Here is a 25,872-nt window from a genome sequence, read left to right on the forward strand (position 1 = left end):
CCACAGCTTGCTTTTATAGGAGGCAGGCTCTGGCCTTTATGCATTTTGCCCTGGGGACTGGGACCCTGGCTGCTTTGCTGAGGGAGTGGATGCTGCTGGGCTTTGGCAACTGCTGCAGGGGGCTGGGACAGGATGCCTGCTCGCTCCCTGTGCACAAAAATGTGGCAGGGATCATGATGAAACAGATCCTACGAGCTAGAGAGGGTGTTTGGCTCTGACCTCCACGCTGCATGACCCCAGGTGCCACTCGGGGCTTCTGCTTGCTGGGTCATAAAGGCCCTCCATGCCATGCCTTGCCAGCATGGCAGTTTTTTGATGCTGCTCCTGAATGTTGTTGAGCTGGAAATAAGTGGGAGCAGCTGTGCTGCTGCACACAATGAGGAGAACAACAAAATGGTTAGGGAAGTGTTTTCACAATGCTAAAAATGTGTGTTTCATTTCTGGGGGAGAAGAGAGGAAGCCACATTTATTTTGTTGAACTTGCCAGTGCCCAAAGTTCAGCCTCAGCCATTAAGAGCTGGAAAAGATGGGCAGGATGGGAAACTTAGTCTTAAGAGGTTTTGAGTCTCTGGATCTGAGACCCCACTGAGCTGGAAAAGGGGCCAGGTTGGTGGCTGAGGATGTGGGATCTCCAAACTGGCCTAGGGTTTGAGGGTGCTAGAGTCTGGGGTTTCCATCTAGACCCCTCTCTCAGCAAAGCTTAAGGCAAGCATTTGCCATCTCCTCTTTGACTCCTTTAAGATCTATCATTTTTGAAGATGCTTCACCTTTTTTGGGGTGTGGGCAGTGCTGGTGGTGACCTGCCCTCCTGACAGCCCTTCTTGAGAAAACAGTTTGGTGAAAGGGAAGGTCACAGGAAAGGCTTTGCCCTGCTGATCTTCACATCTGCACAGCCTGTGACTCAGCCCTCACAGCTCCTTCCTTTTTTGTTTGCCACTTTAGGAAGCTTCATCTTTGCCTCAGTACTTTCTTGGGTGATCCTAACAATCTTCTTTTTCCAATTCACTTCCCTTTTGCCTTACTTTCTCCAGAATCATGATGGCACAGCTGTTTTTTCAGGGAAGAGTTGCTTTTCAAAGGTATTTCTTTTGTGTCTGCTTGGACTTGAGTTCCCTGCACAGCTCAGAGGATATCTTGCATTCATCTCACTCTGTCAGTTTTCTCCTTCTTCTCCCACTCCACTTCTTTCTTTTGTGCAGGACTTCTTGGACTGCTCCTGGTTTGCTTTGAGGATGCACCCAAGTAAGCGTGTGCATGGTCCTTCTTTCAGTAGTCTATGAGACATCCATCTGAGGTTTGCTCTGCTTGCTTTTCTTCCCAGTTTTCTAGGAAAATATCCCTGAACTGTACACAGGCTGGGGCAGCAGCATTTGTTGTGTGTCTTCCACTAGACACTCTCTCAGCTGAAATGGAAAGGCCTTTTCCATATCTCAGAAGTAAAATAGAGACATGCACTCTATGGAAGTGTTGTTTTCTTGCCAGCCAGTACACTACCCAGCTCAGGAAGATCCCGACTGAATGCCTGCTTTCCTGTTATTCTCCTAAGGGATGGATTTGGAAAAGCTTATTCCTCTCCTGCTCTTCTTTTGCAAGTGACCTATCTGCCCCACAAGGGGGGAAAAAACATTTGGTCTGGATTTTGCATGTGCTAGGAGCTTCCTCTTCATCGCTCTCAACGCTTGTGTATGTGCAGGTGACCAGACCTCCTTCCGAGTTCAAGTTCGTCAAGTGGAGGACTATCCTGTGGACCTCTACTACCTGATGGATCTGTCCCTCTCCATGAACGATGACCTAGATAACATTCGTAACCTGGGGACAAAGCTGGCTGAAGAGATGCGAAAGCTCACTAGCAATTTCCGGCTGGGGTTTGGCTCTTTCGTGGACAAAAACATTTCTCCTTTCTCCTACACGGCCCCAAGATACCAAAACAATCCCTGCATTGGGTAAGTGGCAGGTGTAACCCAAAGGGACAAGCCCTCTGTTGGTACAGAGCCCAGCCTCAGACTTCTCTTCCTACTTTTGCTAGCTTTTGGGAATGCTGACTAGCCATGGATGTCATTGTGATGCTCCAGAATGAATCCAAATAGGAGTTTCCAGTTTTGCAGTGGCTGTTGGGAGATGTCTGCATCCAGAGTTGGCAAACTGTTGTATCAGGAGCCCAAAGCTATTTTTAAGTACCTGAAGAGGATGCGAGCATAGCAGGCTTTTTTGCAGGCTGTAAGAAAACCTGAGGGGTGGTTGTGGCCAGGAGGAGGTTGCTCTCTTCTCTCATGTGGCCAGCACCAGAACGAGAGGACACAGCCTCAAGCTACGCCAGGGGAAATTTAGGCTTGAGGTGAGGAGAAAGTTCTTCACTGAGAGAGTCATTGGACACTGGAATGGGCTGCCCGGGGAGGTGGTGGAGTTGCCATCCCTGGAGCTGTTCAAGGCAGGATTGGACGTGGCACTTGGTGCCATGGTCTAGCCTTGAGCTCTGTGGTAAAGGGTTGGACTTGATGATCTGTGAGGTCTCTTCCAACCTTGGTGATACTGTGAAAAAGGAGCAAGATCCAGACATTTCTGATCCTAGCTCTGAGTCACAGTTTGGCCTCAAGTAAAGAAATTAAGCTCTTTATCTCCATTTTACAGATAAGAGACCAGGACAATGTTAAGTCCTTCCCAACAGAAGTGTTTTGGGGAGGTGAGATTTGTGATAGCCTGTAGCACTGATTAATGAGTTATTGTGAAGTGTTTTGAAGACCTCAGGCAGATTTTGTTGTCTGTGTTACTGTGGAGGGAAAGCAAACTGTCAGTTGCAAGAGACACAAGTGATGTGATTTGCTTTGCAGTTCTATCACACCCTTCCTCACATTTGGGGTGGCTTACGTGTCTTTGCTACTCTTGCATTTGACTTTTAATTACCAGACTTGGGACCCAGTCCATTGAAATGGGGATTATTCCAGCGTGAAATTAGATGTAGTGGAAAGTCTCCAGCTGGGTTTGAGTGTTGGCACAAAAAGATGAATATGTCAGCAAGTGCCCTCCTGGAATGATGTCACTCGCCATTGATGCTTACCTGCATGGTCCCTCATCCATGGTTAGGATGCTTTCTAGTCATGTAAGGGCAATAAGGTTAGCATTTCTGTCTTAAGTCATTCACAGACATGTTGTCAGATGACTTCATGAATGGATGCCAGGCTCTGCAAGCATGTATCCTGTAACTTTTCCATATCAGAGGCAAGTTAGAGAGAGCTTACATCAGCTATGTTTCTAGGTCAGCTTTTGGCATTGCCCAAGCATTTGTCATCTCATTGCACACTGACCGTTGCCCACATGGAATTATCTGTATTCTGGTTTTGCCAGTTCTATCCAGAGAGAAAGTTAAATGGATTTTAACACTGAAAACTCATGCTGTGGCCATGAAATGTAGCCAAAGGTGACTATGCTGACTAAGATGTGAAGGTGGCTCTGCCACCATGGCACTGCACACCACAGTCTTCATAGCTTGTTTCCCCAAGATTTGGCATGGCCTCAGAGGGATGCTGTCAGTCATCTCTGGCTTAGTCTTCATCACCCACGTGTATTGCTCATGGGCTGGAGATAGGATTTTGCTCCAGCTGGGGAACATTCAGAAACTTTGTTTGGCTGGTGTGTGATTTAGGGTGACACAGCTTTTGATGAATGAGATGTGTGAAGTGTGCAAAAGGAGAGGGGTGGTAGAGGTATGCAGCAAGTTATGCCTGAGCCAGCTGATGTCTTTCTATCAAGGGCATCCAGAGCAATTGCCTTGTTTTTTCTCACTGTGACTGGGCAATCTGCATGTCCTTTTTGGTTTTACCCAGATGGTTGCTTTTCTGCTTTTATGGGATGCATCAGGCCAGTCTGGGCTTGGGAAACCATTTAGAAAAGATTGCCCAAAGCAGCTCATCTGGTGGGTGCTCCCTTCCAGTTGTTAATTGTCTCCTCTTCATCCTTATGAGGGGTGCTGGCTCCCAATTGCTCTTGAGTGGTGGCAGCTTCCCCTACCTGCTCTGCAGCTGAGCTGTTGCTGCTGCTGAGTGGCTCCCTGATGTGGCAGTGAGGTGAGTTGTCAGATTGTGGTTTTATCTGCAGCTATTCCTAGTGTCAAGGTAGACTTTGTCCAGTTGCCTGCTCACATCTAAGAAAAGCTGCAAGTAAGCATGGTCTGCCCTTGATTCAGGCTCTCTCCTCCTCCTGCTTGCAGTGATGGCTGTTGTTCTGTAGGTCTGAGTGAGGTGCAGCCCAATTTTTTTGTGAGGTCTGTTTGGGATTCCTTGTGCCTCCTTCATCTCATCCCTGCTCTGGCTCAGCGTCCTGCCTGAGACCTTTCAGGAAGCCAAGATACTGTCTTTTGCAGAGATGGTGTCATTCATGAGGGATAATATGAAGGAAATAAACATTAAATTAAAAAAAGATAAGGAAGGCAAAAGGTCTGACCAAACACCTAATTGCCCATCTATCTGTGACAGGACTTGTGGAGGTTACAGACTGAGATAACCTACTCACACTGCTGTGTGCTCTTGCCTAGTCACTCTGATATCCACTGTCCAGCCTGCTGCTGCCTGCAGCTTCTGCCAGCAAACCTGGATGGAGTGTGGAAAAAAAAAACCCAACCAACCTACCAAAAAATAATTAAATTATATATCTTCCTGAGAGGTGGGATCCTACAGTGTGTCAGTGTTTTGTTTCAGCAACAGGGCTCTGAGAAGCCAAACGTCTGGGTGGGTTAAGGGCTGCGCTGAGACTCTGCAGAACAGAGGCTTCAGACATGGCACAGTCCTTGCCTTGGCCCTGGGTGTGAGTGGCTGCAAGCCTGAACATGAGGTTGATCACGAGGGATGGCTCTAATAGTCATGGGGCCCAGGGCTGTGGGGACCTCCCCTGTGGTTAGGTGCATGCATGGCTGAGTGGAAATCCCTACTCTGGGGTCCTTGGTGAAGGATTTGAGTTACCAGCAGTAGTAAAACTTAAATATGGCTTTGTGTAAAAAGCCTCTTAGCAATTTACCCTTAGTGGGTCATGTGTCAGCAGATGCCTTTAATTGTTCTGTGGGTTTATCTTTGGAGATAAGAGTGAATTAGTGTAAGCCCAATGCCTTTTTAAATGCTTTTTATTCTTAACCCTTTGTGTCCTCTGCCCAACACACACTCACTGATGTCCTACACCACAGGAGCTGCCTACTGGGCTCTCTTGATCATGCAGTGAGCACCAAAGCTGCCTCCTGATAGTTCTGTGCAGAAAAAGTTTTCCTGATAGCCTGCTGAGGCATTTCTCTGCCTTAGGGTGCCACTCCTACCTTTATTCTCCAGTGGAGCCGTGGGAAACAAGGCTGGTGCTTGCTCACTGGCTTGCAGGGAGAGTGGGAGGATGCATAAGTTGGTGTTAGTTATTAACACATCTCATGCTGGGCAACTGCCAGGTGCCTGGTGACGTGTGGTGGGTAAAGGGTGGCAGGTACTGCCAAGAAAACAGGATGACTGAGTGAAAAATGCAGATTTAAAGATAGGGGAAAAGTAGCTCCTGGTAGTGCCACTCCCATGTGCTGCCCTTTGACACTAACCTACCAGTTCTGCAGCCATGTGGCACAGCTCCCAGCACCCTTCCAGGCTGCTGGTGAGGGTGTCTCTGCCAAAAGCACTCTCTCTGTCACTGCAGGTCCCATCATGCACTGTGGATTCCCAGTGTGAAAAATGCTTTATTGGTGCTGAAACTACAGAGCTGTGTGGCCAAGTGGGATGGTGCTTGGTGTCTCCACTCACAGCTCACATAGACAGAGATGTTCAATTCTGGTGAACTCTGGAAAAGTCAGCTACTTAAAGCCCTGGGGAGGGGGAGGAGGGGAAAGAGAAACCGAAAGAGGGCTCTACTGCATGATGCTGTCAATAGTCAGAAACTGAAGTGTTCAAAACATGAAGCCTTGTGGAAATACTTCATCCTCTTGAACAGAACTTTGGAGACCAACTTAGCAGGGCTGGGAGCTTCTGCAGCTCTTGATTGGTGGTGCATTTCCTCCCAGCTGACCGCTCCGCTGTTCCTCCTACAGTTACAAGCTGTTCCCCAGCTGTGTCCCGTCCTTTGGCTTCCGCCACCTCTTGTCCCTGACGGATAAAGTCGACCGTTTCAACGAAGAGGTGAAAAAACAAAAGGTCTCTCGCAACCGAGATGCTCCGGAGGGCGGCTTCGATGCGATTTTGCAGGCTGCTGTCTGCAAGGTGAGCCACTCTGACTTCTGGGGTTTTAAAGCAAAGCAAAAGAAGAGCTGGTTTCTTCTACTCTGTTCTTGGACTAGGGCAAAGCTTCAGTTTGCCATTTCTTGGAAATAGCTGCTACATTTTTCCTCCAGAAACAATGAAAGAATACTTTGATAATTCATAGCTGTTGCTTTTGTGTGCTTTTGTACATGACAGGCAAAGACAAAAGAGTATTTCTTCTAGTTTAAAGGAGTAATAATGGAGCTTGTTGCTGTCTACAACTACCTGAGGGGTGGTTGTGGCCAGGAGGAGGTTGCTCTCTTCTCTCAGGTGGCCAGCACCAGAACAAGAGGACACAGCCTCAGGCTGTGCCAGGGGAAATTTAGGCTCGAGGTGAGGAGAAAGTTCTTCACTGAGAGAGTCATTGGACACTGGAATGGGCTGCCCGGGGAGGTGGTGGAGTCGCCGTCCCTGGAGCTGTTCAAGGCAGGATTGGACGTGGCACTTGGTGCCATGGTCTAGCCTTGAGCTCTGTGGTAAAGGGTTGGACTTGATGATCTGTGAGGCCTCTTCCAACCCTGATGATACTGTGATACTGTGATTTTCCAAATCAAAGTAAGCCTGAGATTTCATCACAGGGTTAGACTTGCGATGATTAGGCTCGTAGGTGCTGATCCCTGAGCCGCTGGACAAAATCCTTTAAGATTCACATACAGTTGTGTGCAGCAGCACTGTGCATTAGCTCGGTATGTTTCTTCAGTGTGCGTCAAGCATATCTTGCTGAGGCTTGGAGCTGATTCCTGCTGCTCTTACCTTCCCCCTGCTTGCGTAGGACTGGATGATCCAGGCACTGATAGCCTGCTCACTCTCTTTGCCAGCAGAACTGGAGGTGTTAGCAGTAACTAAAGACAGAGTTCGTGAGCTTGGTGCCTCATTAGGTATATTCTTAGGGGGTTTGGAGTTGTTTGCTTGAATATCTTTCTGGAAAAAAAGTAGGTGAGTTGCTCTGTATCACTTTGCGTGTTAGCGATGGAAGTGTTTGTTCCACTCTGCCATATGGCTGAGCTTGCCAGGGCTGGCTCCAGTTGCTCTTTGCCCTCTCGTCATACACTTTGTTTTTCATTTGCTCCAGCCTTACGTAGTGCTTTTGGTTGGGCATGCTTTCTTCTGGCTCTGCGTTTTGGGAGCCAGGAGATAGGCATCGTCTGCAAGAGTGATGGGACGCAGGCTCGTGGGAAACAAGATCTTCCTTGTCTGGGTTGGCTTCGTTTATGCTTCACGCTCTTCACAGGATAGAACCTGCCCTGTTGCATATGATACCACTCAACAGTCATCCTTCCCTTCTCTGGCACAGATATTGTTGTTGGCACGACTGCAGTGCTGCTTCCAGTACTGGTCTGGCCGTAAAGTGCTTCTCAGTTTTGAAGAGCTGGCTCTCGTGGTTAGAGTAGAGACAGCTCAGGACGGTGAGTCAGCTGTGCCTTCCAACGTGGGTTTTTTGCAATTCCTTCCATCACATTATTGCAAAAATGGGACAATGTTTCCCTGTGGTGCAGAAATCGTGGCCTGTGTCACAAGGACTCGTTTTGCAGGTATTGGTGGAAGGCAGGAGACCTGCAAGATATTTCCTGCACTTTTGTGCTAGTCTCAGACTGTTGGTAAATGACCGAAATGTTTGACTGCTTTCCTTGAGTACACGAAAGACAAATTTAGATGCTAATACCATCTAAAGTATGGTATCTTCTGGGAAGGATGGGCAGAGGTGAGCATGTGCACTTGCATGACTCTTTGCATGATGTGGCATGTCATGACAGAAGGATATCTGTAGCCATGGCAGCTGATTAATTACCAGAGCTCAGGTGTGGGGAATGAAGTCCATGGGGTTGGTATACAAGGCAGGAGAACCAGCTATACTGTAGCTCAAGTTGCCTTGGCAGCCTCTGGCTGTGGGTGAAGCAGCTGCCTGCTGATCACAGGAATGAGCACCAAAGACTCCATCCATCCAGAGCTGGAAAACCCAAAATTTCAGGCCAGCTGATTGACCTTTTAAGCCCCCCAGCCAAAATGAGCATTTAGTGGGATGTGATGGCCCAGACTGAGCACAGGCAAGGTGAGTGGAGGTGTCAGGCATCTGAGGTGACAGTGAAGTAAGTGCTGCCTCTTGATGAGGATATCCTTTGCTGCTTTGCATCCAGTGGTGACTAATGAAGGACCTTGGAGACTAAATTCTGCACAGATGGTATCTACTAATTCAGGAACTCTTTTCCTCTAGTGCAGGAGCAGCAGCATATAGATACTTTGGTGAGTTCTGGAATGATTTTCCTCAGCATTACTGTTGCTTCTCACTGATATGCTCCATCTTTTTCCAGATTTCACCCTCAGTACCATGTTCTAAACCCAAGATTTAGGGCAGTTATGACCTTAGGAAGTCTCCTGCCTTAGGAACTATGCAGCATGTTGACCATGGAGTACATTGTGTTCAGCAGTAGTGTTTGTGGCATCCAGGGAGATGTGCTTGGGACAACCAGTCATGACATGACAGAGCCTGTCTCCAACCCACAGTGGCCAAGTGTGGTCTCCTCCTTCCTTCCTTCCAAGTGCTGAGGTGTCAGAAACAATACTACTCTGTTGACTAGGTATTTTTATTCTGTAATTCATATCAAGATATTCTTCTGCATGAGCTGTCTAAGAGTAATTTTTTTGGCCTGATTTTCAATCCAAGTTGTAGCAAAAGTGTGCACAGCTAATGCAGACTAACAAACAGGCCCACTGTTTGGCTCCTTTCTGAAAGATGAAGATATGGTAAATGTTATTCTGGAGGCAATGAAAGAGCATGAGACAATAAGCCTTTATCATGATGCTAATAGGGTGAGCCAGGAATATTAATCAGCCTTCTGTAATTATGTTTTCCATTTGCAGCATTTTGGGTTTCTGCCATTCTTTAGGTGCAAGCATCATACAGCTTGGTGGTCTATGTAAGTTGCAGATGTTATTCACTAAGATAGGGTGGTGCTGGATTAGGAAATAAAGTGTCTTTTGCTTGGTGCTTGCTAAACACTGGTATGTGGAGATGGTGAGGACACCTGGGAGACACTGAGGTGCATTTCAGAGCTACATCAAATGAGGGAGGTTTTGGCTTTTAATCTCTAAAGCATACTTGTCTTGCATTCATATCTGTTTCTTGCTTCCACAAAGGTCTGCACCTGAGAAACTGGTGGGGTTTTAGGTAGATTGACGAAACTGGGAACATCTCCTGGCAGTTGATGTCTTGGCAATTGGACCTGTTTTATTCAACACCCCAAGCATAAATGTAGATGTTTGTTTCAGGCTTGGAGGTACTAATGCAGAGATTTACAGCCTTTTCAATACTACTTGGAGGACTGTGCTGTGCTGAAACAGCTGTGGCAGTTTAGCCAGTCACTGTTGGCTGTAAGGAGTGAGAAACTGATCTGTGAGGGTATGAAGGCAACTGTAGTCGGTCACACGAGTAGGGGTAAGACCTGTAGCATGCCCAGCCCTGCAGAGACACGTCTTCCCACTTTGCTCGCCTGTGGAGTCGGGTCCCATCCTTGCTTTCAAAGTCCTTTGTATCCCGTGAGGATCAAAGACCAGATGAGATATGAGTGCAGGTCTTTCCATTTCAACAATTCCAGTCCAGTAAAAACAAATGAAATTCTCTTTGGTTATTTGTTTAAAACAGAGCAGAGTGCTGCTCGGGTTTGTGGTGGAAACTGCATGCTGAGGAGCTGGATTTTCCAGCGTCTGCAAGCCGCTGGCAGAAGCAGTGTGAGATGCGGTGGCTACTCAGTATGCCAGCCTCTCTCAGTGCCTTTTACGTAGGTCTCCAGCTTGACCAGCTTGTCTGAGACATCCTGATCCCATACTCTGAAGCACCAGTTGCTCTCAGTGCCTGAATATTGGCACCAGCACTGTGGGTGCTTTTTTTTTTTTTTGGCAAGTGAGTTCCTTAGCTAAGCTACCAAAGTGGTTTTGAAGTTGTTTATGTGAGAAAGTGTGTGTTGGAGGCACAGAGAGTTGATCTGTAAAGGGATGATTAGCCCTTGATTGAAAATCTGGCTTAGCAGGTAGGTGAACAGCAGTGTCAGTGCTGAAGGGGTTTCATAATGCTGCTGGAATGCAGCTCTTTTTTGTTGTGTGTAGCACATTTCTGAGGAAATGAAACTTAGATTAATCCTTCTAATCTCTTTTGGAGTTTCTTAGCCTCAGTCATCAAATAAAAGGAAGTTCACTTTGAATGTGCAAAAAGAAGTATACTGGATGGGCTTCTGTCTGATGGCTGAGTAGACTGAGAACTGCATCTTGCTTTGTTATAGACGTTTGAGTTCTTAAGGAATTGCATTTTGGCATGTAGTTCTCCTGTTTTGTCCAGTGAGGTCATTTCAGTGGAATTATGCTGCCCAGAGCAAGAAAGTCCTCACTGTGTACTCAGCTGGACTCTAATGTACTGGTACATGGCAAAGGATGTGTGTTGCCAAAGATACCTTCCTATGACCTTTTTTGTATCATGTGGGTCTTTAAAATGCCATTAAAGAAAAAAAACCCAACAACCTTCTGCAATAGGGAGGAAATAGAAAACTACTCTGGAATGATGTCACTGAGCAAGGGTTATATTTACCTGAAAGATCAGCAGGCTTTGGGCTACGACTCACATTTTACAGGCAGAAATTGTGCTGGCAGCTGTGATTTTGCAGCCTTCTGCCTGCTGTGCCCCCTTGCCCTGTTTGTGCCAGGACTGTCCATAGGAAGTGTCTTTGCAGATGGCTGTGACAGCTTGTAGGCATCTTACTGCAAAACAAGGCAGAGTTCAGATTTTGCTAGGTAGCTCTGGAGGAGTTGAGTATATTCATCTGTGCTTTGTTCCCATCAGGAAGCTTTTCCCAGCTTTTCCTCCATTCCTTGCTGTGGGATTTGGGCATTGTTGTTCTGGGCTGGGAGCTGGACGGAGTGGGATGCTGTATGTGTGTGAAGAGAGAAAGTGTGGGGCTGTGTTTCTGCCAGCAGATGGACAGAGTGGCCAGTCCAAGGAGACTCCAATAGCAGGATCTCTCTGCCATTGTTGGCAGGTGGGAGCTCAGACTGCTTGGCTTGGCATGAGCTGCCATAGGAGCAGCCAACACACATAGGGGTGCAGTTCTATGGTTTCCAAAAATGTCCTTGGGGCTTCTCTGTTTCCCTCCACTTCCATTGCAACAAACAGATTCAGTGTGCTGCGGTAAGCACAGGTCTGCTCCTAGAGCCAACACAAAGCCAGAAACCTGGGGAAGCTCCATGGGAAGGAAACATCCACTAGATGTTATCCCTTTATGTGGAAAAAAAAAAATCTCTCTGCATCTCTCCCCATGCAGAGGTGGTGATAATGTCTGGTCCTTGCACAGAGTGCCTGTGTGAGCACATGGGTTCACCAAAGCCAACCCCTTCAGGCAGGAACCTCACTGTGTGTTACAGCTCAGAAACAACTTCTTCTGCAAGTGTCTGGCAATGAATCTGCTGAATGGGGATATTGCAGCTCTCACTGTTGCCTTGCCTACTCCACAAATCTGAGGAAACAAAGTCAGATTAAATATGTGAAGGAATTTGGCAGGTCTCCTTTGGCTCTAAAAGCAGCTGAAATTCTTATTCTTGGATCTGGGCAGGGAATGTCTGGTGGACAGTCCACATACCTCCCTGTAAGTAAGTGTGTTGGAGGGAGATGTTGGGAACTGCTAGATGAGCCACTGACATTTTGTTTTCTTGCCAGAGATGGGTGGACAGGAGCATAGTGCTCTTCTGATTAGTGCTAATGGGTCTGCTGCTGGATGGGCACGTGGCTGGGACAGTGTGCAGGGTGAGGGGCAAAGCTTGGGCTTGGCAGGAGCAGGCCAGTTGTCATCTCACAGGCTTGTTTTCCCGCAGGAGAAGATCGGCTGGCGCAAGGAGGCGTCTCATCTGCTGGTCTTCACAACGGATGATGTGCCCCACATAGCCCTGGATGGGAAGCTGGGGGGGCTGGTGCAGCCCCATGATGGCCAGTGCCACCTGAATGAAGCCAATGAATACAGCGCATCTAGCCAGCTGGTGAGGGGTTACATGGGAGACTCAGCCCTTGGAGACCTCAGGATGTCGATGGACTTCTCAGCCACCCGTGGCTCCAGCAGCCTGTGGCAGACTCACCCCCTAGCCAGCATGGTTTCACCTGCTGCTGCAATTTGCCAATAAAATGTGCACCCCTGCCATAGAGAACGTTTCTGTGATGCTCAGGAATTGTTTAGGAGCTTAGTGAGTCCCTTCAAGACTCATTGCAAGGCAGAGCAAAGGGACATGGTATCCTGAAGAGCATCAAATTTTGCCTGTGAAGTGCAGGGGAAACTTAAAATGCTATCTCTTCTCTAAAATGTCCAGTGGACTCTCAGCTTCTCCCTGAGGAGGCTGACTCTACCTTGAGGTTACTGTAGTAGAAAATGTAACAGGATGCTCCTCTTAAAATTTTGAGCACATCACTAATGTAGATCTTACCAATTTTTTTAATTTTTTTTTTTTTTTAAGTTAAGCTCAGTGGATGAAACTTCTAGGGTGAAGGAGCATTTGCCTGCCACCTCATTATCACATCCTTCTGCAACAGTGTGCTTTATTCAGCAGGTCACAAGCACTATTTTCTGTACAGATGTCATCTTATAATAGCAGGCATATTTGGATGGAAGCTAGAATCCTCACAGCTCCCATATTGACTGGGAAGGTGACATGGGGATGCAGCCTTGGTGTTTCCATGTTTGAATCTTGGTGGCTCTCAACCAACCCTACAGTTTGCCACTAAATGAGGTGTTTTTCATCCAGGATAGCACTGCAGAAGCAACTTGAGATTTTAAACTCAAGCTTGTCTCCTCTAAGTGATGCCTGGTTCATTATTCAGTTGCTTGTAAGTAGGTAGAGCAGTATTTTCCTGCCATGTCCTCTGACAAGTCTGCAGAATTAAGGAGCTCACTGTAATCTCTTTTTGGTTCCAGCATGCAAAAAGAGCAGGCAATGGGTGGTTTTACTTTAGGGGGAAATAAAATCTGACTTTTCCACTTACTGGAATTCTGGATCTTCCTGCCTTGCATACCTGAAGGTAGTAGCCAGCTTATTACATACAGGTGTCTGCTGATGGCAAAGCAGACAGAGGAAAGAAAAGCAGACAGTGTTCAGGTGTTCCTGTGGCTAATTGTGTTGTCAGTCATATATTCTAATGAAAGATGCTACAGAAATGCTTAAGAGATGACAGAATTTCTGTTATTTCAATTGGTACCCCAGGCACTTCACCCTGTAACAAAACATGCCACTTTTCTGGAACGAGTTTTGCTGCTGGGGCAAGATGAGCAGTGAAATGAGTCTCTGTTTCTGTGTTACCCATCAGTTTCTTTGCCCTTTTTGTGCCCTTAGGATTATCCTTCTCTTGCACTGCTTGGGGAGAAACTCGCTGAAAACAACATCCACCTAATTTTTGCTGTTACAAAAAGTCATTACATCCTGTACAAGGTGAGTGCTGCTGAGCTGCCTTGGCTGGGGTGAGATTTAAGTATCTCTTGAAAGCATCTTCCTGCTGATGCCATGTAGTGGAAGCAGCTGCAAGCATGCATGTGTGCAACCACAAGCACCTGTGTGGAGCCATGAGTGCATGTGTGCAGCCATAAGTGCATGTGGGCAGCTGCAAGTGTATGTGTGTGCAGCCACGAGCACATGTGTGCAGCTGCCAATGCCCATGCATACAGGTGTGAGCATGTGTGTGCAGCCGTGAGCACATGTGTGCAGCTTCCAGTGCCCATGCATACAGGCGTGAGCATGTGTGTGCAGCTGCCAGTGCCCATGCATACAGGCGTGAGCATGTGTGTGCAGCCATGAGCACATGTGTGCAGCTGCCAGTGCCCATGCATACAGGCGTGAGCACATGTGTGCAGCTGCCAGTGCCCATGCATACAGGCGTGAGCACATGTGTGTGCAGCCATGAGCACATGTGTGCAGCTGCAAGTGCCCATGCATACAGGCGTGAGCATGTGTGTGCAGCCATGAGCACATGTGTGCAGCTGCAAGTGCCCATGCATACAGGCGTGAGCACATGTGTGCAGCTGCCAGTGCCCATGCATACAGGCGTGAGCACATGTGTGCAGCTGCCAGTGCCCATGCATACAGGCGTGAGCACATGTGTGCAGCTGCCAGTGCCCATGCATACAGGCGTGAGCATGTGTGTGCAGCCATGAGCACATGTGTGCAGCTGCCAGTGCCCATGCATGCAGGCGTGAGCATGTGTGTGCAGCCATGAGCACATGTGTGCAGCTGCAAGTGCCCATGCATACAGGCGTGAGCATGTGTGTGCAGCCATGAGCACATGTGTGCAGCTGCCAGTGCCCATGCATACAGGCATGAGCATGTGTGTGCAGCCATGAGCACATGTGTGCAGCTTCCAGTGCCCATGCATACAGGCGTGAGCATGAGCGTATGCAGCTGTGCACACACACGGCCACGTGCTGGCAGTGGGGCTGTCAGGGCAGGCTCAGCTCACCATCCCATCCCTCCCCTCCCCTCTGGTCCTGTCAGTGAAAAGCACTAAAGCTTCTTAGAGCAAACAGATGTATGTGTTAGTGAGCATGTGAGCACCTAAAATAGACTGCAGCTGAATCTGGATGTTCGGACGGCTGCCAGCCGTGCAGCATGCAAGGGAGAGCCGAAACCTGTTCAACCCATTCTGCAGTGACTTAATCCCATTACCTAATCACACACAGTGTTTCTGCCCAGCTGTGTTTTTCCATCATGAAGTCCAGGGCCCCAACACGCCACAAACAATCTGAAGTCGCTCATCAGTGACACTACTCCCTCTGAAAGAAAAAGGTGACCTGAGCTGCAAGGGCTGGCCTGCATCTGGAGCTGCCCCGTGGAGTTTTTCTCCTGTGTGGATGTAGGGGAGGTATCTTAGGCAGGGTTGCTTTTGGAAACCTCTGTGCTGGCTCTCCAGGCTCAAGTGAAAACAGCAAGCAGTCGCGTTGCTACGGTTGAGATGCTGCTGGTCGCCCACAGAGAGGAGAACGGGAGAGCTGAGCTCATTCTCCACCCCTTCTCCTGGGGATGCTCCGTAGGTCGTGAGGTGAGACGAGGCAGCCACACCTCCTTCCCCTCTGTGCTGGCTGTCCAGAGTGCACAGCATCTGGGTCTCACCCCCTCCAGCAGCAGACTTAGGTCTGTTATAGTATCACAGTATCACCAAGGTTGGAATAGACCTCATAGATCATCAAGTCCAACCCTTTACCACGTAGACAGCAATGAGGTCACCCCTGAGCCTCCTCTTCTCCAGGCTAAACAATCCCAGCTCCCTCAGCCTCTCCTCGTAGGGCTGTGCTCAAGGCCTCTCACCAGCCTCGTCGCCCTTCTCTGGACATGCTCAAGCATCTCAATGTCCCTCCTAACCTGGGGGGCTGTCCAATGGCCATGAGCTCCCTGTAGCATTTGACATGCCACATTAGCAATGCTCTGCTTAAAAAAGCTCCACAGTGATATCAGCCAAGCTGTAGTACACCACAGGATGATGGAGCAGGGTGTGTGGCTGGTGTGCCTGGTGCATGGTTGGTCCCTCACCCTCTGCTTTTCTCTCTTCATTTTAATGTTTTCTTTAATTTTCCTTTTTTTTTTTTTAATCCTCAAGAACTTTACTTCCTTGATTCCTGGGACGACAGTGGAGATTTTGCACAAAGACTCCAAGAATATCATTGAGCTGATCGTCAAGGCCTACAATGTAAGTGCCTTTCAGTACTGCAGCTGCTGTTGTGTGAAGTGCCAAGAGCTCAGCTGGTTTGCCTCTCTGGGTGTGCTCCACCTGGCTTGGGCCACCTCCTTCCCCAGGCCCCTGCACACTGCTGGAGCTCGAGCATCCATGCTGGGAAGGGAAACAAGGTGTGTGAGGTGGAGGAGCATGTCAGAGCTTTTATCCCATGTCTCTTGTGCACAGAATGACCCTTAAACTACAACCCTGATTGAGACCTATTCTCTCTCTGAGACAGAGAATCTCTACCAGTAGGTAAAATAGATGATTTCTTTATTATCTGATGTCCAGAGGCTTCCCAAGCATCTGACCAGGATCCAGCTAAAGTCACATCCTTGCACAGATCTCCATGCAGCATGAATTGGTTCTCAGCAACCCACGAGCATCACTGTTCTCTCCTGTATCCCAAGGGAGCCTGCCTATGTGGCATTGCCAGTGTAGTCTGCCCTGCTGCAGCAGGGCCCATGGAGGACAGCGAAGAAACTGCAGTTGTGCTGCTGACCTGATGTTGTCCATCTCTGTGGGGATTGGAGGAGCAGATCAATTAGAAACAGCTAAATTTTATGTTCATTGGATGTTCAGTTGTCAATGTTTCCATTGACTTCTCCCTGAATTATTACAGGTTGGCACTTTGTGCTTCTGGAAGGATATTGCTGTTTTGGTGAGCCTTCAGGTCAGGGTTCTTCATGCGTAGGACCCTGGCTGCAGGCTCCTCTTCTTCTTCATACTATGCTTATTAGTGCAAGAGAATGAGTAAGGGCTTCTTTAGAAGAATTTACACGTCTAGAGGTCGTGCAGGCTTGTTCCGTGCCTTGCATGATTTGTAACATTAATCTTTCTTTCCCCAGCAGCCTGCTGCAGCTAAAGCGACGACATTTGGGTATGCCCTTAGGGAGAGTGCTTCACAAAGCTTCACCCTCTGAGGAAGGGCAAAGAGCAGCTAATCTGCTAATGAGGCCCTGGAGGCACTGCAAAGCAAAAGCTCAGTTGTCCCCGTTTGTACCCTTGAGGAAGGGAGGGTCTTGTGGCTGAGACGCTTGGTCGAGTGAAACAAATGAACATTCACTGCGTACTGACTTTACATGTGGCCTCAGAGCCTCCATATGCCTTGATTTCCCAGTGGTAACATGCATCCTGGCCTCTATCTCGCCACTCTCCAAGCCTTTGCAGAGAGAGAGGAGCTGATAAAAAAACAGTGGGGGTTTCATACCCTCAACCCTGCTCCCTCCTCTTTCTGGTGAGCTTTCCACCAGTGCAGCTGGCTGGAACCAGTAGGATGCTAAAATCAAGGTGCCCCTTGGAAGCTGTGTGGGGCCATCGCCTGCTGTTGAGGCTGTCTTCTTGTCTCTTCAGCTAGGTGGTGGGCAGGGGCTGAGACCCCTGAGTCAGCTGCCAGGAGCTGGCAGCTCCTGCCTATGCTGTGAGCAGTCTGGGGCAACAGGAAACCTGGCACCTGCCCAGGCTGTCTCCTCTTGCTAGCCTTGTTTTCATCCTGAAATGAAAGAGGAAATTATCATTAAGGGAGAAGGCTAAAATTTCTGATTCCCAAGTGGGTGTGAACCTTTGTTATCCATCATGGCAAGGAAAGTCTGAGCCTGAAGAAATCCATCACCTGTGATAGAGACTGTTTTCTCTTGTGGGGTGGCAGTGGCTGGTGCTCTGGGCCTAGGCTCAGCCTCTCCAGTGTTTTAGCCATCTCTGATTCTCTCTAATCTACTTCCCATACTGTGTACATCAGACTTGCTCAGAGCTTATGTTACCCTGAGATCCCTTTACCCCACCACTTAATCTTCCATCTCCCTTTTCTACTGCCCAGCAGAAGCAAGAGACTTGTGACTGCTTTTTTCTCTGCTGTCACTAAGAAAAAAACCCTTCCCTCAAATCTCACTGTGTCTGGGAAATGAAAAGGCTTCTGCATGGCTGTGCCCAGGCCGATAAGGATACCAGGGAGTCTCTTCCTGGGTGGATGGGCTGAGTTGGGACTGAAGGGAGCAAATGGGACCCTGGTTTAAAAAACACTTTCCTAAACCCAGTCCAGGCAGCTCTCAGATGTGCTTCCTGTTACACCACTACTGGGTTTCCCGTGGCAGGTGGCCTTCACTTCAGCTGTCTTTGGAGCTTCTGCCAGATCAGGATTTTCTTGTTCTTACACTGAACTCATGCAGCCTTTGCATTTCCCATGGGCTATAGCAAGCAGATTTATTTCAGGCAGAGATGTTGCTCAACCTCAGAGACAGGCTCTTCTCCTCTGGTTCTCTCCTACATTCTCTGGACATCCTTAAAGGCACAACAAACTCAGGGTCCCACTGAACAACATAGCAGAAAGACCTGCAGTGGCCATGGTGCTGTGAGGAGGTATTACTGTGTAAGGGTGCAGTGCCTAATAACAGTATTATAATTAAATGAGTAGCTTTACTGTATAGAACTATTAAGAAAGTTTGGTACTTGTGTAAAAACACCAGAAGGGTCCCCACAAGGCCATACAGAGGGCTGACCTGTTGTCCTGCCTTCTGCCGTGCCCCAAATAAGGTGCTCTGGGCAGGAAAATGAGAGGGTGTTTGCCAGTCTGACAGCTAATTCCTATGGGATAATTTTGGGCAGTAATGGGATGTTCAGCTTTCCCAATATGCATGGTGTTCAACCTGCAGGCAATGGATGCTCTATGTGGTCCACGTTGCCTCCCCATGAGTGGTTCCTCTGCTACAGCAGAGAGATGGGAAATTATTCCTTTCTTTCCTCAGGATTCACCTCACCAAAACATTTATTCTCTGCCTGTTTCCAAAAGTTTCTGATGTGTAAACTCTGATTTTGTCACCATGCAGACTGGCAATAGGTCTGAATTAGCACTTTTCCTTGGTCTGATCACTTTGGGAAGGACTGGGGACAAGGTGGGGGAAAGGAATGGAGCTGTAAGTTGGCTTTGGCAGAGACATGTATTTGTACGAAAGGCTCCATTGTGAAACCTTTGTAGTTTTTGGACAGCACTCGTGAAAAAAAAAATCAGTTCCAGCCATTGGAAGAATTAAACAAAACAACCTTATTCTGCTATAATTCTTATAAACTTGATTTAGTTTTGACTTTAAAAGTCTGTGTGTGGAGCAGAGTGGAGAGGTAAGAGGCAGAAGAAAGAGGTTTCTTATTTTTTTTTTTTCCCATGGTGGTGTTTCCAGATGATGCACCTAAAAACATGCTGTGTGGTGTTTTCTTCTAAGAAGAGAAGTATTTTTTTCTGACCAGATGGGTGAAATGAAGAAAGCAGGACAGAGTTAATGCTGTTTTGTACCTTCTCTGTGCTGTATGACAGATGGCACAGGATGGCTGCCAGTGGAAAATCAGGCTTTGTGCTTTGCTGGTTTATGGGGAGGAGGAGGTACAGATGTGCACACAAAGCTCAGAGTTGCTCCATTTTTGGTTGAGAATGTTTTCTTTCTGGTTCTTGTGCATCCTGATCATTCCAATGCTTGCTACAGTGTTCATCACACCAGTTGTAGAGGGCATAAGCCACCCACAGCTCTCTGTGAGTCTAGTAGCATGCATCAGTGTCAATGTTGAATCTCAGTGTGCATGCAAGGGTGATTTTTTTCATGTAAGTGCAGAGATATGGTGGCCAACCTCTGGAAACATCAGGGGAAGAGACTAAAGCAGATGAATGACACCTTTGAGAACCTGATGATTTCCTTTCCCATTGCATTTCTAGAGTATCCGATCAAAGGTGGAGCTCACAGTCTGGGACAGCCCTGAAGATGTTGGCTTGACCTTCACTGCCACATGCCAAGATGGGTTGTCCTATCCTGGGCTCAGGAAGTGTGGAGATCTCAAAATAGGAGATACGGTAAGTCTGCCTTTTTGTCTGTCCCCTGGAGATGCCGTTTCAGCCTCTGTGCAGCTGTGGGTCATGGTCAACTGTGGATGCACTGCAAAAAAGTGGATTAGGTGCTCAGAAAGGCAGCAACCCTCCTCCTGTGTGTTCAGATCCTAGGATTAGCAGATGGCAGAATGGAATAAAAATACAGCTTACCCCTTAATGCCAAAAGTATGCACAACATAATCTATCTCATGCTTTTATATATGTATATATACATAAGAAGCCAAGCTTTGCTGGTTTAAGTTGAATGTTGATACAGATAAAGGAGTTGATAGGCTCAGACTAGTGGGGAACTCCCCTTCTCCAAGGCTTTCACTGTCTGCAAGGAGAGGGGTGTGGGTTTGTTAGCAGCCCGATTGCCTTATTTGAGAAGAGTGACACTGCAAACATACCAGAGCCCTAAGTGCTAAGACACATAAAAATAGTTTGCAACACTCAACAGTAGCTGAATTTTTACCCCACCATATAAGGATCATGCAAAGTGTTAAAGAGGGCGGTTGCCTCTGCTTTTTTGGCTGACCTTACTGGATAACTGATGGGCAGGTAAAAGCAATCCCTGGAGTGTTGCACGTGCCCTCCATGTTCTTCAGGAAAGCCTGAGCCCCCGAGGTAGCAGACTCAGTGTGGTGGTTGGTCCTGGGTTCCTGGCTTTGGCATGAGCAGGGGGTGTTGCTCCAGCTGCTGCAGATTGCACAGTGTGGGGGCTCGGCAGTGGATGCAGCAGAAAGCTGGCGCTGGCACATCTCCCATTTTAGGTGCACCTGAGTATTGAGGTTCCTGCACAGGCAGACGTGCCACAGGATCATGGGTATCCTCTCCCTCCATTCCCTTTTGTTCTGCCTCTCTCTACTCCGTTACTTGCATGTTGATCAAGATCTGACTCCTGCAAAGAAAGGTTCCCCAGAAAGGATAAGGCTGGCATTGGGTCCTAATCTGCTGGGGTTTAATCATAGCACTATGGGTGTCAGCAGGTGAAAGGGAGCAGGATTACTCTGATCTCCTTATTTTGCTTTCTGATGTCCTTCTCCTTTGTAATTTGAGCTCCTTGCCTAATTGTTTCGAGTCTTGGGAAAGGGAGGAGGCCACAGGAGGTTTCCTGGAAGTGAGCTCTCCTGGCTGGAGGTGGTCTGCACTTCACCCCTTGGCATGTGGGGTAGTGCAGGCAGTAAGAGGTTGAAGTGACCCCAAATGTCTCCAGAGAAAAATCATTTCCTCCTGATGTCTAGGAAAGGGACTAGTTTTCTTGGAATAAGGTTAATTCTCTTTGCTCATCAGCAGCTTCAGGCAGCACTGGCAGGCCTGGGACTCCCACCAAACAGCAGGATTAAATTAAGGGCCAGGCAAATGGCCATAGGACAGTCTTGGTTTTCCCAAGGAGAAAATTCCTGACCCTGTGTACAGGGTTAACCCTCCTGGGGGAGTGACCTTGAACCTGACTCTAGGTGGCCTTGGCCCCACCCCAGGGGTGGGTCTGAACACCACCAGGTGATTCATGGTTAGCCCACTCCCCCTTCCTGCCTAAAAATGTATAAAAAAAGCAGGGGGGGGCTTCCTCTTCTCTCTCTGCCCCCCCCGCCTGCCTGCTCGCATCACCCTTTCTGTTTCCTGCTGCTCTTTGTTTCACCACGTGGCCACCATCACCACGAGGCAGACAAAACCCATTGCCACCACAAAACTGGTTGTATATTTACATATTTTGTACCTTGTTTTCCCTTCCCTACACCTTTGTAACTTCCCTACCTCATGTACCTTTTAAAAAATATATTTATTGTTAAACTTTCCTTCTTTTAACTTCCAAATCGCAGTGAGATTATTTATTTGGGTCTGCTTTACCTTTCCTCTCTCTCCGTCTAATTCCTTTTCTTCTGGGATAGAAGGAGGAAGAGGGAAGGGCATTCTTTAAATTGTTATTGGTTCTACCAACTGTATTTGGGTCTCTGGGAATTTAAATTAGAACTGAGACACCCTGGACTGTTGCAACAGGTAGCAAGTAGAGGGATGGTGGATAGTCCTTAGTCCTAGTTCTGGCTGTGACAGAGTTAATTTTCTCCCTAGTAGCTGCTGCAATGCTGTGTTTTGGCTTTAGTGTGAGACTAATGTTGATAACTCACTGATGTTTTAGTTGTTGCTAAGTAGTGCAAGTCCTGAGTTAAGGATTTCTCTGTTTCACATGCGCTATCTGTGAGCAGGTGTACAGGAAGCTGGGAGGGAGCACCACTTGGACAACTGACTTGAACTCTCTTATCTTAGTAGAAGTATCCATCAAAAATGGGCTGTTAGCAGTGTGCTGATAGCCTGGGACTATGTGACTGACACACAGCTCTATGTGCTGAGCAGGATTCCCATAAAAACCTTCTAAATCCATGATCCTGTAGGCACCTTGTGTTGTGTTCATTAGATCTTTGATAGAATTTAATTTGGCAGTCTGTTATTTTAAATAGCTTGGAATCCAGGCTATTTGATAGAGTTTTGCCCTGTTTGCTTCATGGGAATAAGTCAGTTTCTTTCCTCTTCTCAGAAGCCAGTGGTCCCTGGTGGACAAAAACCACTGCTATTGGCTAACAGTAAAGAGTTTTACAATGCTGAGGATGTCAAAACCTTTGTGGAACTAACAGATGTTGGTGTATGGAGCTGCAGATGCCCTTCCTAGATTGGTGTATGGAGCTGCAGATGCCCTTGCTAGATCTACATTTGTTTGGGGGCTTTTCTGCATACCAGGAAGTGAAGCTTAATGTGCTGAGAGTGGTCCCCATGGCTCTTTTTTTCCAAGACATTTGTAGTTCTCTTCTGCTTTCCTTCCCAAGACGCTCTTTATCACCCTTTTGGAGCCATGCACGTTTAACTTGCATCCCAACCTGTGCCTTTTGCCAGGTTTCCTTCGAGGTGGCTGTGGAGGCGCGGAGCTGCCCTGCTGAGGACACCTCTCACACCTTCACCATCAAGCCTGCTGGCTTTCGGGACACGCTGGAGGTGGTGGTAACCTACAACTGCCTCTGTGGCTGCACCGGCAGCGCCGCGCCAGCCAGCGGCAAGTGCAGCGGCAACGGGACCTACGCCTGCGGGCTGTGCGAGTGCGACGCCGGCTACCTGGGCGCCAGGTGCGAGTGCGAGGAGGGTGCCAGCGGGGACATCCACAATGCCATGTGCCGGGAGGCGGAGGGCAAGCCCCTCTGCAGCGGGAGAGGGGAGTGCAGCTGTAACCAGTGCCTCTGCTACGAGAGCGAGTTCGGAAACATCTACGGGCCCTTCTGCGAGTGCGATGACTTCTCCTGCGCCCGGTACAAGGGAGTCCTCTGCTCAGGTAGGAGCCTTTCTTCCCCCACACGCCCCACTTTGCAGGGATGTGAAGAGTGCCCCAAAACGGGAAAGTCTGCTGGGATGGTGTGTGCAGGGTGTGGGAGGGGCTGCGCTTTCCCTGCCTGCTGAAACGTGTCCTGTTTCTAGGGGGATCTGCACTCCCTTTCTTTTCATTACTAAAAAAGGAGGGAGATGCTTAAGCGCATCCACACTAATGATCACAAAGTGTATTCTCCCCATCCGAAATGAGCTTCCAGCATTTGAATGAAAGGCTCTGTTTGCTGTCTTGGCTTGTGTCCCATGGAAAGGTCTTGTCTTTGGTGTTGTTATTTTGACATAACCATGCACAGCTCTTGCACACTGAAGTGTATCTCTAGGAAAGAGTAAACCAGCTCAAACTTGAATTCTCTGAAACTTTTTGGTGTCTTCCTAGGTTTGATTTCTCCTATATGTGGCATCTTTCCTTGTGTAGGCAGAAACATTGCTTTTTAAAGGAGGAAGCATTTGAAGTGATCCCCTAGTGCAGTGCAGGTGCAAGAAAAGGTTGTGTTTCAGTCTGTTACTTATTAGAGAAAATCCATGTTAAAGATTCCTAAAGGTTTTCTACTTCTAGATTTTTCTGCCCAAACACATCATTCCCTGGGCAAGATGTAGCCAGCTTTGCTTAAGCAAAGGTAAGGGAGCTATTTAGCTGTGTTTGCTGAAGTGGCTTTAATTCCCTGTACAAGGTCACATAATTTACCTTGCAAGTAATTGCCTGGCTTAGCCCTCTGACTTATTTCCCTCAGCTGGAGCTGGGCAAAAGGTTGCTCTTTAAAATTTGCCTGCTTTTGAGCAAGTGAAATATTTCCTTATCTGAAAATCTTGAGCACAATCTTCAAGATGAGTGCAAGCTTGGAAAAAGTAGCTACATTTCATGTTTTCTTCAGAGGGAAGTGGTGGGGTTTTCCCTGGCTGTTTATCTTCCCTTTGCATCTTTCTGAGCCACACAGTAAGCAGTGGGGCAGCTGTGGGTTGCAAGTTTCTGGCTGTTTGGAGGGTCCTATTGTTCAGGAGAGTAGAGGGTGTTTGTGCACATTGTCCTGTGGCTTGGCTGGTGATATTTTATCACTGCTGAAGGTGGAGCAGGTGGTACCCCAGGTGTTGGCATTGCCCCAGGGCTCCCCACTGCAGGGTAGTGAGGAAGGTCAGTACCACCTCCCACGGCAATCACCCCAGGCCAGGAGAGCTGGGACTCTCTTTCCTGATACAGAAGTAGAAACAGGGGTAAGCAAGCAAGGAAAAAAAAATATTTGAAAGTAGATGGAGGGAAAAATAAGCTCAGCTGTGAAATAATTAGGAGCAGTGCTTCCCAGGGGTTCTCCCACCCAAATGCAGTTAATTTAATAGCAAGCAGGGGCGTGGTGCTATAAAAAGAAGTTGGAATTTACTGGTGTACTGGTTGGTACTGCAAGAGGAGAACACTCCTTTGGTTGAATCTCCTTTTCATCAGGAGAGCCAGGCCTCTGCCACTCCACAGGGAAAATAAGTTGTATGTTGTAGTTGCATCTGCTTTCTTCTGTCCCTGTAGAGGGCTTCTGGTGCTGGGAAGAGCAGCATAGCTGCTTTGGGATTTGCTCGAGGTTTAAAAAGTAATTTCAAGGTCCTTTTCATAGCTATGAAAGAAAACAAAGGATAGGCTGAGGCCAAGTGGCCTCTTTGCTCCAGGGGTGGAATGGAGTCTGGCACAGGTTCTTGGGGTGGAGTGGTTCTCCCTGTGCCTCCCTCCTGGTATTTCTATGGCTTGTTGGCTTTTAGAAAAAGAATTCCAGCACTTATGATGCTACATCTGAGCAAGTGCCATGCTGATGACATAACACTTTGAAATAGTTTTGTCAGCCCAAGAGGCCTGATCCTTCTTCAGCCCACCAAAAGTATCTGGGACAGCAGGGCAGTGCCCAAAGCTGCCCTGTCAAGCAGCCATCTGCTATACAAGCATCTCCTATGGCTTCCAGCAGACATGCACTCTCTCCTCTCTACAGGTAGAGCCTTCTTCAAAAAGACTCTGTGTTTGGCTTGGCACTGAATGTCACAGCCCACTGGCATGTGTAAACCCGGCAGCCAGGGGACTTTGGATCACACCTTGGGTGCAAGATGTTTCCTGGGGCAGTCACACAGGGTCTAGTTGCTGGTTTTGTTCCTGCAGGGGTGGAGAAATGACACCCTGCCCTTCCTCTGTCTTTTACTGGGCACAATGTCTGTACTTAAAAAGCCTCACCAACCCAGTGCCCACCACTCTCACAGACTGAATCACAGAATCAGTCAGGGTCAGAAGGGACCACAAGGATCATCTAGTTCCAAGAATCCTACTACAAGAGGAGATCAACAGGTTTTAGCAAATTCAGAAGTCAAAAAAGCAGCATGTAGGGAGTCATCATTTTGCTGCAGATCATTTTTACCTCCATTTTTGCTTGGGAGTTGCTTGGCTTTGCCCAGCCACTTGTCAGTAGTACAGAAGGCACTTAATGCCTCTCAGTGCTTTGAACAGCATTTTCACCCCAAAGGAACCCAACCTGTTTCAGCACAGGGGCTGTGGTATTACCCAGTAAATGCATCTATGTCTACCCAAGACGTTGAACCAAATGGTATCATGATTAGCTCTGAGTGCCTGTTCTACACAGAGCTGATGGAAACACGGCCAGTCCAGCCCAGCCCAAGGTTTTGGGAAGCATGAGGAGAAAAGCAGTTTTCCAAGC

The 25,872-nt window shown here is 48.0% G+C and overlaps 1 protein-coding gene across 1 annotated transcript in view; it reads left to right on the plus strand.

Moving 5' to 3' along the window:
* The window catches only part of ITGB5 (integrin subunit beta 5), a 66,636-nt gene that overhangs the window by 18,099 nt on the left and 22,665 nt on the right, over positions 1-25,872 (plus strand). The window contains exons 4-10 of the mRNA XM_064156734.1: positions 1,694-1,943; positions 6,044-6,212; positions 12,105-12,266; positions 13,608-13,703; positions 15,859-15,948; positions 19,673-19,807; positions 22,712-23,141. Coding sequence (XP_064012804.1) covers positions 1,694-1,943; positions 6,044-6,212; positions 12,105-12,266; positions 13,608-13,703; positions 15,859-15,948; positions 19,673-19,807; positions 22,712-23,141 — 1,332 coding nt within the window. The remainder of the gene's footprint in view (positions 1-1,693; positions 1,944-6,043; positions 6,213-12,104; positions 12,267-13,607; positions 13,704-15,858; positions 15,949-19,672; positions 19,808-22,711; positions 23,142-25,872) is intronic.

Source organism: Pogoniulus pusillus, chromosome 2, assembly GCF_015220805.1.
Source record: "Pogoniulus pusillus isolate bPogPus1 chromosome 2, bPogPus1.pri, whole genome shotgun sequence".
In the NCBI taxonomy this organism is placed as follows: domain Eukaryota; kingdom Metazoa; phylum Chordata; class Aves; order Piciformes; family Lybiidae; genus Pogoniulus; species Pogoniulus pusillus.